The 17,402-nt window shown below is 47.1% G+C and overlaps 1 protein-coding gene across 3 annotated transcripts in view; it reads right to left on the bottom strand.

Moving 5' to 3' along the window:
• Nucleotides 1–17,402, bottom strand: part of PFKFB3 (6-phosphofructo-2-kinase/fructose-2,6-biphosphatase 3) — an 83,697-nt gene that overhangs the window by 28,758 nt on the left and 37,537 nt on the right. The window contains exons 1-3 of one of the 3 annotated variants that reach the window (XM_081958087.1): nt 13,354–14,029; nt 2,679–2,804; nt 1,716–1,812 (exon numbers count right to left, since the gene is read on the bottom strand). In XM_081958087.1, the coding sequence (XP_081814213.1) occupies nt 1,716–1,812; nt 2,679–2,804; nt 13,354–13,432 (302 nt within the window). In that variant the 5' untranslated portion in view covers nt 13,433–14,029. Of the gene's footprint in view, nt 1–1,715; nt 1,813–2,678; nt 2,805–13,353; nt 14,030–17,402 lie in introns of those variants that run through there. The other 2 variants (XM_081958086.1, XM_081958088.1) reach the window with 2 other exon arrangements.

Genomic DNA, 17,402 nt, shown 5'->3' with positions numbered 1-17,402 from the left:
AAAGAGCCAGCACTGTCCGAAGACGTCTCCGTGGTCATGTGGCTGGCACGACTAAACGCCAAAGGCGCAAGGAACGCTGTTACCTTCCCACTAAAGGTGGCTCCTATTTTTCTACTTGCATGTTTTACCTGCTTTCGAACTGCCAGGTTGGCAGAAGCTGGGACAAATCACGGGAGCTCACTCCATTACGTGGCGCTAGGGATTCGAACCTCCGACCTTTCTGATCGACAAGCTCGGCGTCGTAGCCACTGACCCCACTGCGCCAGACGACTAGCACCTTAATTGATACCTAGGTAGGCGCTCGCACACATAAAGCAATTGTAGCCTGAATTTTGGAAAAGCAATGAGTCCGTTTGCAATAAAAAAATCCCTTTATCACGCAGCTGAGGTTGCTGGCAGATTGTCTGACTCCTGCAAATAAATAGCTTTCTCTTTGCCCAGCTAAGACAAAAATTTTAGGCCATGGGGCTGCATGGAATATGCCACAAAACCTGTGTTTGGACGCCAGTCGGGCTCCTCAGTAGAAGGAGGCAATTGTGTCTTGTTCAAACAGTCAACAAAGGACAATGTCCCCATTTACAAATGTAAGAATAAAGACTGCGGATTTTCAGAAGAAGAGCCTCTCACAAGTGCCGAAAGCAGAAAGATTAATGGCCGTAACGGCTTATTCACATTGCTGGAAAAGGTCTACCCACGATACAGGTAGTCCTCGCTTAGTGTCAAAGTTCAAAGTTACGACCAACATGGAAAAAGGGGTCCAAAGTTCAAGCGGTTGGGCCACCTCCCCCCCCCCGCAGTCATGTGATCGCATTTTGGACATTTGGCAATAAAAGCAATTTGCAGCATCCCATGATAATATATTTGACAACAGCAAAACTAGAAGTCCCTAGTAAGCAATGGGTTTGTTTAAGGACCATCATGTTTGCTTTATGACTGCCATGTTCACTTTACAACCACAGGAAAAGGGACGTAAAATTACCATAATGGGCAGACTCTATTATGGCTGTAACTCGAAGTCTACCTGTAGCTTTTCCCCCCCAACTTCATACTCCTGTTATTACCTGGTGGTCCCCCATTCAAATCTAGTCTGTTAAACTTTCAAGTGGTTCTCTGCCTAAGGGAAGGAAGGAAGGAAGGAGGGGAAGGAAAAGAAAGAAAGAAAGGGAAAGAAAGAGAGGGGAAAGGGGGAAATGGAAGGAAGGAAGAAGGGAAAAAAGAAAGAAAGAGGGAGGGAGAGAAGAAAGGAAAGGAAAGGAGAAAAGAAGGGAGGGGAGGAAGGAAGGAAGGAAAAGAAAGAAAGGGAAAGAGAGGGGAAAAGGGAAATGGGGGGAAGGAAGGAAGGGAAAAAAGAGAGAGGGAGGGAGGGAGAGAAGAAAGGACAGGAAGGAAGAAAGGAAGGAAGGAAAAGAAAGAGAAGGGAGAGAAAGAAAAGAAAGGAAAGGAAGAAAGAAGGGAGGGGAGGTAGGAAGGAAGGAAAGGGAAAGAAAGAAAGGGAAAGAAAGAGAGGGGAAAGGGGAAATGGAGGGAAGGAAGGGAAAAAAAGAAAGAGAGAGGGAGGGAGGGAGGGAGAAAAGACAGGAAGGAATGAAAGGAAGGAAAGAAAAGAAAGAGGAGAGAGAGAGAGAAGAAAGGAAAGGAGGAAGGAAGGGAGGGAAGGAAGGAAGGAAAGAAAGAGTGAAAGAAAGAAAACCAACTCAAGGAAATTTGAGACTTACTTGCGGACTTTCATGGCCTCCTCATTGTCGGGACGGAAGAAGTTGTAAGAGCTGTAATGTTTCACAGCCTCTCGGCGGTACTCCCCCACGTTAAACACTGTAAAGCAGATGAAGACGTCAATCAAACTTCTTATAAAGTGAGTTTTGCTTTGTTTTTTAAAAAACTTTTTGTGCCCTCTTCAGAATTCCTGGCGGTTGGTTCTCCATCCAGATTTGATCCTGCCTGGCTCCAGAGATTAGCCAAGGCCTGCTAGATGCTTCAGCCGAGCTGGGCTCACGGTTTACACACCGACAGGTCCCATTCTAGGACACTTCAATAACAGTTGCCACCCAAATTCCATGCAGGTAGTCCTCAATTTACAACCGTTCATTTAGGGACTGTTCAGAGCTGCAACGGCGCTGAAAAAAGTCACTTATGACCATTTTTTCACACTTACGACCATTGCAGCATCCCACATTATCAAGATCCGGACACTTGGGAACTGACTCACATTTATGACAGTTGCAATATCCCAGGGTCACGTGATCCCCTTTTGCGACCTTCCGACAAGCTAAGCCAGGGGTGTCCAAACTTGGGAACTTTAAGACTTGTGGACTTCAACTCCCAGAATTCCCCAGCCAGCATGACTGGCTGGGGAATTCTGGGAGTTGAAGTCCACAAGTCTTAAAGTTCCCAAGTTTGGACACCCCTGAGCTAAGCCAACGGGGTTGCCAGATTCACTTAACAACCGTGTTACCAGGCTAATAATAGCAGTGATTCACTTAACAACCGTGGTGAGAAAGGTCATAAAACAGGACAAAACTCCCCGGTTGTCTCGCTTAGGAATGGAAACGTTGAGCTCAACGGTGGTCATAACTCAAGGACTACCCCCCCCTCAGGTTGAAGGCCTCAAACGTGACGCTCGCAAGCAGTTGGATTTCGCACCACCTAATAAAAGAAAAACGATTCGCCTGAGAGCTCACCTTTCGTCGGCACGCCAATCCAGTTGAGGTAGCGGGTAAGTTTTTTGGAAATGTAGGTTTTCCCGCGAGCCGGCAGTCCAACCATCACAATTACAGTGGGGGAATTGGTGAGCTGCGGACCATATACTGCAGGGATGAAAAGGAAGAAAAGCAGAAAGAAAGAAAAAAGGAGAGTTAAAAAACGTTTAGGGGGAGATGGGTTTGATAGTGCATCTTAATGTCATATAATATATACACAGGAGTGGTTCGGTGGCCTAGAGGCAGATCCTTCGCCTCACAATTAGGAGGCTGTGAGTTTGAACTTAGGTAGAGGCAGATATTTATCTCTCTGGGCGCAATGAGGATATAACAAAACTCCGCACTGGCGACAGTAAGGGCATCCGGCCCTTACACACTCTACTAGCTCCATTCAGTTGCCAAAACTCCACCCCGTAAGCGATTATGGGGTCATTAAAAGATGATGATGAATGTTGAATATATACATACCGAAACATACGTTAAATAACAAAAAACAAAAAAGAGGTGACCCAGGAACTTTGGTGAGCCAGAAGCTAAAAGGTTTACTTGCAAATGGACAAGGCTACTACTAAAAACCCAAACTCTTGGTGAACGGCTGTTAAAACAAACCACAGTTTCTCAGCCTCAGTCTTCCTTATCCACAGAATGGGTCTAAATGTCATAACACAGATCAGGTTGATAAAGACCAAGGACGGGTTACAAAGGAAGCCCATCCTGTTTGATCTGGCAAAAAAAGAATTGTTTTGTGGAGATGAAGGGCTAAGAACACATTTAATAAAAATAAATAAAAGGCACATTGCGAATAACATCAAGGAAGGATCTGCATTTAACTGCACAAATCACGGGATTTTAACCTTCTCCTTTCTCCTAATCAAAACCGCTCCACTTAGTCAAAATCAGAGTTTTTATGCAAAATATTGTTTTACGGCCCGGTGAATCTTAACCAGAGAGCTTTGGTCAAGGATGCTGATCAAACCACATCCTTTCCTCCCCCCCTTTTTGAAATACCTCTCTTACAAACCACAATGCACTTCGGCGATAAAAACCTACACCAGAAATGAAAACTGCCTGGATATCTTATCACTGTTCACCACAAGGTTTAAGTTTTTTCTCTTTAGGCTTCAGCATCACAATACTGAGTCAATTGTCCTAAAATGATCTTTTCTGGCACAATGCATCAGACTACAACTCCCATCAAGCTCAGCCAGGATGGCTGTTGTAATATGCCAGCAATTAATGTGGCTTAAACCAAGAATCTCCAAACTTGGCAACATCAAGACTTGTGGACTTCAACTCCCAGAATTCCCTAGCTAGCAAGTCTTAAAATTGACTGACTAGGGAATTCTGGGAGCTGAAGTCCACAAGTCTTAAAATTGCTGACAAGGGAATTCTGGGAGTTGAAGTCCACAAGTCTTAAAATTGCCTGACTGGGGAATTCTGGGAGTTGAAGTCCACAAGTCTTAAAATTGCCTGACTAGGGAATTCTGGGAGTTGAAGTCCACAAGTTTTAAAATTGCCTGACTAGGGAATTCTGGGAGTTGAAGTCCACAAGTCTTTAAATTGCCTGACTAGGGAATTCTGGGAGTTGAAGTCCACAAGTCTTAAAGCTACCAAGTTTGGAAACCCAGGGCTGAGACTCATCTTAAAATATTCTTGGGATCTCTAAAGCACCACCCACATGGCATTTAATGGCCCACCCCATCATTCTCAACACCACTGGCCTCAAAAACTGATCTTTTAAGAATAAGTTAGATTTTTAAAAAATCTGTTGGTTAAAAAAAACAACAACTTGTAATTAAATCTTACCCTGACTACCCTATTTCTATACTTGCTGTCTCATAAATCTAGATTAATGGCTTCGTTAAACCCAGAACTGCCTTCCAATCAAATGTGGGTCTATGGTTTACATTCCCATTGCTTCCGTGTTCCAGTTCAGCCATCCATTCTGAAAAATATGTTATATTGGCTCCTGTTTCGTGAATGGCAGTCTAATGTGTCAAGACTGTTAAACGTGTTCATTGCTGTCAGATTTTTGACACGGCAATGGCAAAGCGAAGCTGAACCACACAAGGCACATGAGAGTGTACCATTTGCTTCCGTGCATCACTCTAAGCCCGTGATGGCGAACCTATGGCACGCCTATCAGAAGTGGCATGCAGAGCCCTCTCTGTGGGCACATGCACCACCGCCAGCTGCCCTTCTGGGGTCCGTTGCCCATGCGTGCCAGCCAGCTGGTCTCTTCCGGGTTCCGGCATGCGCATCACACCGGTCTGGCACCTATGTGCATGCCAGACACCAGAAGAGAGCAACTGGCCGGTGCGCATACGCAATGGACCAGCTGTCCGGCGCACATACGCATGATGGAACCCGGAAGAGCAGCTGGCCGCCATGCGCAACATCCCGGTGCTCTCTTCTGAGTTCCGGCGCACGCACCAGTTTCTGCACTCTGTGCCAAAAAGGATAACCATCACTGCTCTAAGCCATAATGTGCTTTATAAACCATGATTCACGTAGTCAACACTGTCACAGATTTAACAAACCTGGCCTATAGGGAAGGCGAGCAAAAAAACAGTGTGAAAAGGAACAACATCAATGAGTATTCCTCACATGGCTGCATCTAAAGCTTTAAAACATCAGGAATGGCATCTACTATTCTTGAATCAACACTGTAAATATTGTTGGATAAGTATAATAAATAACGCGAAAAGTCCATGGGATGGAGCCCCGTTTTCCACATGGGAATCAAAGGCGACCCAACTAAGAGTTGGTGAATAATTTTTCAGAGGCAAAACAGTAGCGAATAAGCAACAGTTATTTATATCAAGATTTTCTCCTTGGCACTTTAAATAATTTCAAGACAAGGGATGTGCAACATTTAGTGCCAGTCTCCGAGAACACAGCTCACTTCCATTTAGCAAGAAACCTGCTGTAGCCAGCAGGAGATTTGCCTGGAATTTGAATAAAACCTGAATATGGGTAGGCTTTAAACTCTCCGGACTTTTGTTCCTTCCAAAACGCAGCTATTTTGCAAAGCAGCAGCCGCGTTAAGCAAACAAGCAGCTTTATTTGGGAGCAAATCCTTTTATAGCAAAGCTAGGAAGACAAATCTGAAAGAATTGTTGGAAGAAATCTGTTAGGGGAAATATAACATTCTGCCTTTAAAAAAAAAAAAAGTAATCCTAAAATATTTCCTTTTTCTAGGAGAGGGGTGGGTGCTAGCTTTCTACAGAATCCAAACCGCCAAAGAAAACGTCTTTGATCTTTGCACGAAACGTAATTTTTTAAAAACAAAACCAAAACCCCTGTGTGAAATGTATTTGGTCCTCCCTGGATTATGAAGTTCAGGTAGTGAGATGCTAACCGAGGGGATTAAAACACCCTAAAAGTTTACACTCTACAAAGGAGACAGGAGAAATTAACAACGTTTGAGAGATGGTAAGGGTATGTATGTATGTATGTATGTATGTATGTATGTATGTATGTATGTATGTTTGAAGACATTGTTGCAATTGTTCATCTCAACTTCAGGAAGATAAAAGGATGTATCTGTGCATTAGGAACCAACTTTTCCCCAGTCCTACGTGCTGGGAATCACGCTGCCACTTTTCCCTAACTCCATCCTCAGCCAGCCCTAATGCAGCTCCAGAGATGGTTACGTGGGGAACGTGCCATCTGGCAAAAAACGAATGGATCGCCCTTAGGAATCCTAGCTGAAGCATCACTTGGCAGCCGGGCCCACCTCTCCCCTGGAGGAGGAGTCAGGGCGTTAGGAGGTGGCATGCAAATACCGCTCACACTCACAAACTCCAAAGGCATCCAAGGCTAGCTTGGAGGGGGGGGGGTGTGCTTGGAAAAGAGAGAAGCCGCCACGCAACCAACCATCCCATTGTGGGTTTTCCATGCTATTTGCATTAGAGATGCTGCACGCAACACCAAGGCAGCTATTTGCATCCAAGATATTTGCAACTTTCCCTCCTCCCTTTTTTTTAAAAAAGAAAAAAATTAAAGCAGCAGATATGTGTTCCTGCAAAGCAGGAGTAGAATTCGCTTAGCTGGCTACTCATTCAGAAAAAAAAATCAAACCCAGAGAACTGAAATACACAAAGAAGCATCCTGGAAGGATGCGATTTAAACACAAAAGAAAGTATTTCCTTTGTGATTAAGCCCCAGGGCTAGGTGTCTTGAGACAGCCCCAATTTGCAAAAAAAAAAATATTGGTGGGATTGGCTCCCGAGCTGAGGCTGTAGACTTAACAAAACCCTCCCAGGGAAAAAGGAGAATTTTGGGGGGGATTCGGACAAAAGGAATACAGCTTTTCTACAAGGGATCTGGGATTTTTTAAAATAACTTGGCTTTTCGGGGTGGTTCTGAATGCCTATAAATCTGATGAGAGACTCTGGTTAGAAAACTCATTCTTCTAAAATAAAGTCTACAATCTTCAGCTCTTCCACTTTTCCTTCTGTGGTCAAGAGGTTTTTTTTTCCCTGTGCCCAAAACCCACTTACAAAGAGAATATCTGAGTAGCTCAAGGCAATTTTTGTGAAAAACTTGGAGGAGGAGGAGGAGATGGAGGAACCAGAGAAGGAGATGGAGGAGAGGAGGAGGAGAATAAGAGAAGGAGAATGAGAAGACCGAAGGAGGAGGAGGAGTGAAGAGGAGAATAAGAAAATGAAGAAGGAGGAGGAGGGAGGAGGAGAAGGAGAAGACGAAGAAGGAGGAGAAGAAGAGGAGAATGAGAAGGAGTAGGGAAGAGGAGAATGAGAATGAGAAGAAGGAGGAGGAGGAGGAGGGGGAGAATAATAATAATAACAACAACAACAACAACAACTCAATGTTAACTTGATATTTAAATAAACCCAGTTGGTATTTTTCTTTATTGCTTTTGCAAAAGGCATGACTCAAGCTGTGTTCACACAACATATGAAGCCAATACCAGACATGCATTAATTTTATCAGAATGATCTGAGCTTTGAAACAAAAGCAACTGCTTTAAACTTCAGAGAGATTAAGAAGAAGCTAGACTTATCCAAGACAGTTTGAACTGGTCCCTCTGCATATTTCAGAAGGCTGGATTAGAAGACCTTTGTGGTCCCCTCTAAACTCCACAATTCTATGATTTGGCCCCTTCCTCTCAATGGCCTTGGATTGACACCTCCTAAAAGGGAAGAAAGGATCTGAGCCACAAAAGAATTCACACCCTTTAGTGTTTAGATAACAACCAGGAATCTCCTTGGCCTGTCCAATTGTTATCTCTAATTCTACTGCCTTTGCAGAAAATAGGCATAAAACATTATGTTGTATTCACCAAAAAGCAGAGTTTTCTTATGGAAGGTGGTAGAGAGGAGGACAATATGAGGATTAAGCAGATCCCGGAATACCAGGGGATATTTTGATGGGATAAAGAGATTACATTTTTTGCAGAGGAAGTAAAAGACTGAAAAATGATAAAACCAGCTCAGGTATTTTGGCACGCTTCTGAACCCAATATCATGCGCAATAAACCCATTGTTTTCTTAATGAACACAACTATTTGATTCGCAAATTAGCCAATCTATAAATGAAGTCCATTCTAGCTAGATGGGCCCAGATTTCTGGGATTTATCTGTCTTTTCAAGTCTTCGATGAATGACAAAAGACTATGAAACTCCCGATTTCTTCCAAGTAAAGTAGGAGGAAGATCCATAGGAATTCCCCCGGGGAAGTTTTCTTTTAGCACACGTTTTCACAAATCATTCAGAGGAGGAGGAGGAAGAGAACAAAGGAGAATTTACAACCCATTATTTCTTCTTTGCCTCCCTGAGTCACTACAGATATATTTTCGAGTGTGTTGGTGCCCAGGAAGGATTTGAAAAGGTGTTTTTACCTTCCCCATCTAAGGCTATCCAAAGTTAAATCAAGACTTTGGTTCCAATCAAGGGTTTGCATCATTCCAACAAGTGATTTCCCCACCCCCCTACACACACACACACACACACACACACACAATTGTGAGCCCTTCCAAGATAAGATAGTGGACAGAACTGCTGGTGACATCTGCCATTCCCTGGGTGGCCTTTAAGGATAATAAAGGGAAGGAGGAAATTGAGAAATAAGTGGATTAACACAGTGTTAAGAACCGTTTCCCCAACCAGATACATATCAGGATAGGAAATCAAAAGGGATATCCTGGAAACGCAATTAAGACAGCATTATAATAAAAAAGGGTACAGATAGAAGAGAAATATCTTTAGCTCAGGGTTGAAAGGTGTAGTAGAGTCCTCGATGCTCTCTGAGCTGGGCTGTTTTCTTGCAGATGTTTCATTACCAAACTAGGTAACATCAACAGTACTAGATGGATGATGCACCGATGATGTTACCCAGTTTGGTGATGAAACGTCTGCAAGAAAACAACCCAAGGACCCCACCGTCCTTCTCCACCACCCCATCAACCCTACTCCCTTCAAGCACTGCTGATGTTAATGTTGTGGCCTGCCAGTGGCCAGCAGAGCTTATGGCAGACTCAGACAGTGAGGAGGTTGGGGAGGAACATGGGCCAGTCCTGGAGTCTGGGGAAGGCTCTGATGAGGACTCTGCATTGGAGACAGAGATGGGGCCAGGGCCGTCTGACAGTTATCAGCTGCCTTTGGAGTTGGACATTAGTGGGGCAGAAGAACAGCTGGAGCCTGTTCCCAATGTGCTGCCAGGGGAAGGGAACAACTAAGAAACAAGGGCTGACTCAGGAGTAAAGCCACAGGTGGACAGTGAATGGTCCCCCCATAGGGAATAAAAGAGGAGCTACTGGGGAGTGGAGTTTGCAGGAGACAGTTAGTTCAATTCATTAGGGTGAAGATCCGTTCCTGACTTCTTGCCAAGGAATTGCTGCTACAGGGTGGAGTTTGGAAGACATCGGCCTGGCAGCTCTCCAAGTCTGACAAAGATCTGCAGTTGTGAAATCTCTTGAAAGATTGTCGTCTGGGACTTTGCTGGAGAGGAATTCCCTTTAACCTAAATAAAAGAGCTTTTATCGGGACGAGGAGTCGGTTTCACGATCTTGGGAAGCCTAGGGCAGAACAGTTCCCTAGTTTGGTTCATGAAATGTTTTCAGAAAATCGCCAAGCTCAGAAAGCACCAAGGACCCTGCAATCCTCTCGCTCTTCCTCACTCTGCAAACCCCACTCCCGTCTAGCATTAATGATATTACCTAGTTTGGTAATGAAACGTCTGCAAGCTCAGACAGCAAACTCCCAGATAAGCACCAAGGTTGTTAACTCTTAATGACCGCATAATTATTCTTTTTTTCTCCACGATTTTATCTATCCTTATCCTGGTCTCTCAACAACAAACTTGACAAAACTTTTAGGGTGGCCTCAGGTTTGGGCCAACCGCACCCATCTCATCTGGTTAGGATTCAAGGTCCTGTGTGAAAGCAGGAGCCAAGTTCCCCAACTTTTTGGATTAAGAGCTGATGAAAAAGGTTGGAGACAAACACAACTTTCACACTGAGAAGACTGTATGTATGTGTATAGGGAAGCTGCTGTCACTAAGATAGTGTGTGTGTGTGTAGATACACACACACACATATACATACATACACACAGACACACCACATATATATTTCTCTTAGTGAAAGCAGCTTCCCTATAGATCAGGGGTGTCCAAACTTGGGAACTTTAAGACTTGTGGACTTCAACTCCCAGAATTCCCCAGCCAGCCATGTGGCTGGGAGTTGAAGTCCACAAGTCTTAAAGTTCCCAAGTTTGGACACCCCTGCTATAGATAAAAATCTGGGCAAAGGTAGAATAAATGAAGCCATGTCAGCCGAGCATCGGTGTCCTTAAATCGGCGCAACAGAGAGCAGGACTGTAGCCAAGGGTTGTGTTGTGTGTGTGTGTGGGGGTTATCTAATCCTGCAAGTACCTTTCACAACGGCTGGATCCAAGGACGTAAATGTGGGCCTTATCACCTGACAGCAAAGCTTCCTTTACCTGGATCACCTTCATTGCAGCCAAGAGGTTCTTAAGAGGCTGCCCAAACAGCAGAAAAAGTGGCACCCCCAAATCACAAAGCAATCACTGGAGGGGGGGGGGAGAGGACCCGCGACTCTTTTATCTGTACCCTTTCTCAACAAGTAGCTCTGGATTTACACAACCGTTCGTTTAGTGACCAGAGGTACGACCATACGACGCTCGTGCCCGTTGCAGTGCCCCCCCGTAATCAGCGATCCAAACTGCAGCTTCCTTCATCGCCATGTGTGCTCTTCCCAGACTGAGGTCTGACAAAGCCCAAGGGGGACTGAGGGGGGAAACTGGAGGATTCACTTCACCAAGGTGTGAATCGCTTAACAACCGCAGCGATCTGCTTAACGGCCATGCCCAAAAGGTCTTCAAATGGGGCAAAACTCACTTCGCTCTCCAGCTCGCTTAAGGAGTTGCAGAGGTTTGGAGCCTCAATTGGGGGTCACAAGGGAAGGGAAACTTGTAGTTAAAGGGCTCAAAATCAAACAAATGGGGGGAGGACAGAAGGGGAGGGAAGGGGCAACTGACCTTTCGCCCTGCTCTTGCAAGGCTGCGGGGCATCTTCCCAATTTGACCACCCCAGAGATGGATAGCTGGCACTTTTTCCTGGCCTCCCCAGAGACGTCTCTGGATCTTGGGAAGAGAAACACAACCGCCTCCAGAGACCAGAAGTGCTTCCTTGGTGCTCTGCAAACTTGGTGGTTTTCTTGCAGACGTCCCCTTCTACTCTTCCCCTTTCTCTTCCTTAGACCATATTCCCTTCTAGCACTGATGATGTTACCCAGTTGGGTCATGAAACGTCTGCAAGAAAACCACCAAGCTGGGAGAATCACCAAGGACCCCACAGTTCTCCTTCTCCGTTGCTTCCTCCTTCTCTTCCTTTCCCTTCCTCTCCTCCTTCTCTTCCTTAAACCATAATCCCTCCTAGCACTGATAATGTTACCTAGTTGGGTCATGAAACGTCTGCAAGAAAACCACCAAGCTGAGAGAGCACCAAGACCCTCACAGTTCTTCCCCGTCTTTGCTTCCTCCTTCTCTTCCTCTCCTCCTTCTCTTCCTTAAACCATTCCCTTGTAACACTGATGACAGTATCTAGTTAGGTCATGAAACGCATGTAAGAAAACCACCAAGCTCAGAGAGCACCAAGGACCCCACGGTTCTTCTCCTTTGCTTCCTCTCCTCCTCCTTAAACCATACTCCCTCCTAGCCCTGATGATGGTACTTAATTGGGTGATGAAACGTCTGCAAGAAAACCACCAAGCTGAGAGAACACTAAGGACTCCACGGTTCTTCTCCTTCTTCTCACTTTCTTTCTCCTTCTCCATTTCTTCTCCTTCTTCCCTTCTTAAACCATAATCCCTCCTAGCACTGATAATGTTACCCAGTTGGGTGATGAAACGTCTGCAAGAAAACCACCAAGCTGAGAGAGCACCAAGACCCTCACAGTTCTTCTCCTTCTTCGCCTTTGCTTCCTCCTTCTCTTCCTCTCCTCCTCCTTAAACCATACTCCCTCCTAGCCCTGATGATGGTACCTAATTGGGCCATGAAACACCTGTTAGAAAACCACCAAGCTCAGAAATCACCATGGGCTCCACAGTTTTCCTTCGCTTCCTCCTTCTCTTCCTTAAACTTCCTCCTAGCCCTGATGATGGTACCTAGCTGGGCCATGAAACGTCTGCAAGAAACCCCCCATGCTCAAGGATGCCCGCCGAGGGACAAACCCCACCCCCTCATTTTCAACACGGAGATTCTTCTCCTTTTCTTAAGAGGCGCTCCAGCGCGAGGGGCTTGGGAGGGAGGGTGCCGGTTGGGGAAGCCCAAGGGGGAGGGGGAGCGAGCAGCCTGCACCGCCCTCCCCCTCCTGCGCGCGGAAGAGGGCTGGCGACGACCCGCCCCACCCTCCGCCATACGCTGCGTGCCATGCCCGGCATCGCCACTGATCCAGCCAGGATGGCACGAGGGGGAGAGAGAGAGAGAAAGAAAGAAGGAGAGAGGAAGGAAGAGAGGAAAAGAAAAAGAGGGAGAGAGAGAGAGAAAGGAGAGAGGAAGGAAGAGAGGAAAAGAAAAAGAGGGGAAGAGAGAGAAAGGAGAGAGGAAGGAAGGGAGAGAGAGGGAGAGAAAAAGAGGGAGGAAGCGAGGGAGATCGATCGCGCGCTCCGCCAGCCAGATCCGTCCGGGCTGCCATGCAACGCCCGGGCTCCGGCAGAAAGCTGAGGATGAGGATGTTGCGGCGGCGATTACGGAGCTCTTTGCAAGCGGAGAAAAAAACCCAAAGCAAGCCCGCTTCGGCGTTGCAACAAGCCACGCAGTCCCGCCCGGCAAAAGCGCTAAGGAAGCGGCCGCTGGAGACGCTGCAGAGGCATCGGAGGTGCTGCTCCGCGCTTGGGCATCGCCGCGGCCCGAGATGCCCGAATCCCCGCCTTGGATCCGGGCATCCCTTCCCCTCGGGAGACCGGCCACTTCCCTTTCCCGCGGATCGGCGTTTATTCCCGGCAATCCCACCCCCGGCTTGGCTCAACCTCCCCTTCTCCTTCTCTCCCGCCTTGGCTTGAGCTGCAAAGCCGGCATCTCCATCGCTGCAGCCCAAATCCGGCCGGGACCCTCCCTCCTGTCTTCCCCCCCCCTCGCTCCCTCCCTCTTCTCCGCTGGAGCCCCCGACTCACATCGGCGCGGCAGGGTGGGGTGGTTGTCCGGGGGCAGCCAAATCTTCTGGATCCGGCTCTGCGTCAGCTCCATGGGCATCTTGGCCAGCCAGGTGTCGGCGCGCTCCGGCTCCACCTTCGTTGCGGATGCGGGGCGGGGAAGGAGGGCGGGAGGGATGGGACGCAAAAAGGGGGCGATCGGTCGGTCTTTGGGGTTTTTGTGTGTGTGGGGGGTCTTCTTCCCTCTGCTTTCCTTTGCAAGAGTGGAAGGGGGAGGCGGGCGAGGGGGAGCAGCCGCCCAATCGAGCCCTTGCAATCTCGGGCTCCTTCAACTGCCCTGCTTCGGGCCAAGGGAGCTTCCAATCCCTGGGACAAAACGCCCTTGTGGCAAACGGGGAGGATTGGGAGGGAGAGCGCCGATCCTGGCTTGATCCCGGGACTGAGACGGGACGTGGGAGGCTGTGCCGGGGCGGCGTGGCTGGAGAAATGAAGCGCGGCCGCCCTTGCGCTGCTTTTTCTAGGAGCCGGCCGGCACTGTGACGTCACGGGGACGGCCCCGCTCTGGATTCTTTCTCTTCCCCCCTCCCCACTCCGCCCACAAACCCCCCCTCCGCGCGCGCAACTGTTGGGAGGGGGGGCGGAAGGAGGCTTTCGTTTCCCGCTGCTGCCCCCTCCAGGCGGCTGGCTGAAGGGAAGGACGCCCGCGGGCCCAAGAATGGTCTCTCGCTTACCTCTCTTTCTTTCTCTCTCCCCTTTTCCTTCTTTCTTTCTTTCCCTTTCCCTCTTCCTCCGTTTTCTCTTTCTCTCTCTTCCTCTTTTTCTCTCTCCCTCCTTCTTTCTCTTCCTCCCTCTCTTCCCCTTCTTTCTATCTCTCCTTTTCATTCTTTCCTTTCTTTCTTTCTTTCTCCCTCTTTCCCTCCCACTTTTTCTCCCTTTCCCTTTTCCTCCTTTTTCTCTTTCCCTTTTTCTCTCTCTTCCTTTTTCTTTCCTCCTGTCTTCCTCTTCCTTCCTCTCTTCCCCTTCTTTCTATCTCTCCTTTTTCTCTTTCTTTCTTCCTCTTTTTCACTCTCTTCATTCTTTCTTTCTCTCTCTTTTTCTCATTTTCCCTTTTCCTCCTTTTTCTCTTTCTCTTTTTCTCTCTTCCTTCCTCTTTTTCTCTTTTTCTCTCTTCACCCTTCTTTCTCTTTCTTCCTCTCTTCCTGTCTCTTTCTCTCTCTCTCTCTTCCATTTCTGTGGTCACGCAATCAAAATTCAGCCGTTTGGCAACTGGCATGTACCGTATTTATGATGATTTAAGTGTCCTGGGGCTCATGTGAGGACAGTTCAACCAGCAAAGTCCATGGGGAATACAGATTCCCTTAACAGTCTTGTGACTAACTTAACGACTGCAAGTGATTGACTGAAGAATTTTGGGCAAGCCAAATTGTTGGAAGTGCAAAAAACAAACAAACAAACAAACCACCAGGCACCTTTTCCCCTATGTGGTGGACATGCAATGAGGCCAAAAGATATTGGAGAATGATATAATTATGGCTGGAAGAAATGGTGGGAGATCAAAGTCTGTTCAAGCCAGAAATTTTCCTCCTAGGCGTCATACCTGAGGGGTATAAGAAAGATGTGCTTTATTTAGTTATCCGTGCATTGGCTGCGGCGCGAAGAGCCTATGCGCAGTACTGGGAAAAAAGAAAGTATCCCAGCAGTGTTAGACATAATTAGAAAAATCTTGGCCTGTGCAGAAGCAGATAGGCTTACCCTAGAATTAAAAAATAAAGGGGAATCGGAATACGATGAAGTTTGTAACAGATTTCATTGTTGGTATAAGACAAGGTGACAAGACTGGAACAAAGTGTAAATGACGTGATTCGATAGAACAGTGATGGCGAACCTATGGCACGCGTGCCACAAGTGGCACGCGGAGCTATTTCTCAGGGCACGCGAAGCGCTGCCCTGTCAGCTGGCCAGCGCGTATGCGTGCGCTGGCCAGCTGAGTTCACCTTTTTAAAAGCCATTTTTTGCCTTCCCCAGGCTCCAGAGGCTTTATAGGAGCCTGGGGAGGGCAAAAAGAGCCTCCCCTGCCCCGCCCCCCCCGCAGGCCCTCCGAAGGCTTCAGGGACCATCCGGAGGCTTCCCTGATGCCTTCGGAGCGCTTAAAACGACCCTCCGAGCAAACCGGAAGGGCCTCAGGGGAGGGCGGGGGAGGCTCTTTTCGCCCACCCCAGGCTCCTATAAAGTCTCTGGAGCCTGGGGAGGGCGAAAAAAGCATGTACAAATGGGGGGTCACGCGTTGTGCGTGCAAGCGCACTGGGGGAGTCGCGCGTTGCATTATGGGTGCAGCACGCCTGCACACGACCCCCCTGTGCTCCCCCCACTTGTGGCACGCGAGCCAAAAAAGGTTCGCCATCGCTGGGATAGAAGGATGGATAATGTACTAAGTAGACTGACAGCTAATGGATGAGATTATGCGTATATACTGTGATTGTATGGCCACAACGTCTTCATTGTGCTGCACTATTTTAAATCCAAAAACCATAAAAATATTTTTTTTTAAAAAAAGAATTTTGTGCAAGAAAGACTGTCAAACAGGACAAAATTCACTGAACTGCCTTGCTTAGCAATGGGAATTTGGGGTTCTGTTGTGGCTATGAGGACTTCCTGTTCCATAATATCTTGGCAAACTGCGTGAACGCAGCCATCGTAGTTTGCAGACCCACTTTGTGGACTGGTGTGTTATGAAAACCTGACCAAGAATAGCTTATTCAACAAGCAGAGGGTAAACAAATTGGAATTTAGCATCATGTGAGCCTGGAAATAGTTCCCTCCCAAACATTAGTGTTTTCTAGGAAATAAGAACACTGGATTCAGGAAAAGATTGCTGTACAAACAATTTTGGATGGAACATAAATTTGAGGGATTTTTGGCTGGGTTAAGTCAAGACTCATCACTCTCCACAAAGGCAGGAAGAAAATAAAAGCCTGAAAAAGTGAACCTGGGAAACGAGAGAAGAGAGAAAACAAGATTATTTATTTTTCTGCTTTCAAAAGTGAGATTTTTTTCGCGCAAGAAACCAGAAGAAAAGGGCTGTGAGTTTCACCGCGAATCAAAAACTAAGGAAATGATTTTGAAAAGTTACACATAAGAAAAAAGGGGATGGCAAAAGGGAGAGAAAAAAACCCACATTTTTTGTACTGAAATTTGGAAAGTTATCAGCACTGCCGATGGCAGCTCCCCGGGCGGATTTCAAGAACCCTGGGCAACTTTTAGACCAGGGAAATTTTCAAGAACTTCCAAGTGATGTCATCACCCTGGGCTGGTAGGATCCTAAGATTGCCCAAGAGAGATCATCTAACTGGGCAAGGAATGCCTGGAGCTAATTCCACAGGTGTGAGCTGTTAGTCCAACACTGCATCTTAAGACACTTGAAACAATCCATTTTTGGAGCTTTGGGACTCAGCGGGAGGTGGTGGTGTTTGAGACAATATGGGACAGACAGAAGGCATGCAAGTCACCTGGTGTAGCTAATGCTTTTCCAAGGTAACGTTTTGGATTGCATAATACAGAAGCCAGTTTGGTGTAGCGGTAAAGGCATTGGGCTAGAAATTGGGAGACGGTGAGTTCTAGTCCCGCCTAAGTCATCAAAATCAGCTGACTGACTTTGAGCCAATCACTAGGAGACAGTGAGTTCTAGTCCCGCCTTTGACATCAAAGCCAGCTGGTTGACTTTGGGCCAATCACTAGGAGTCGATGAGTTCTAGTCCCGTCTTAGGAATCAAAGCCGGCTGGCTGACATTGGGCCAATCCCCAGGAGACAGTGAGTTCTAGTCCCATCTTAGGTATCAAAGCCAACTGGTTAACATTGGGCCAATCCCCAAGAAATGGCGAGTTCTAGTCCAGGCATAGGCATGAAAACCAGATAGGTGACATTGGGTTCATCCCCAGGAGAATGTGAGTTCTAGTCCCGTCTTAGGTATCAAAGCCAGCTGGTTGACCTTGGGCCAGTCACTCTCTTTCAGCCCCAGGAAGCAGGCAAGTGGCAAACCACTTCCAAAAATCTGAACAGATTTGTCCATGCA

Source organism: Natrix helvetica, assembly GCF_964273705.1.
Source record: "Natrix helvetica genome assembly, chromosome: 6".
NCBI classification, from domain to species: Eukaryota; Metazoa; Chordata; class Lepidosauria; order Squamata; family Natricidae; genus Natrix; species Natrix helvetica.
Note: the sequence above shows the minus strand (reverse complement) of the source record. Positions and strands in the feature narration are given on the sequence as shown.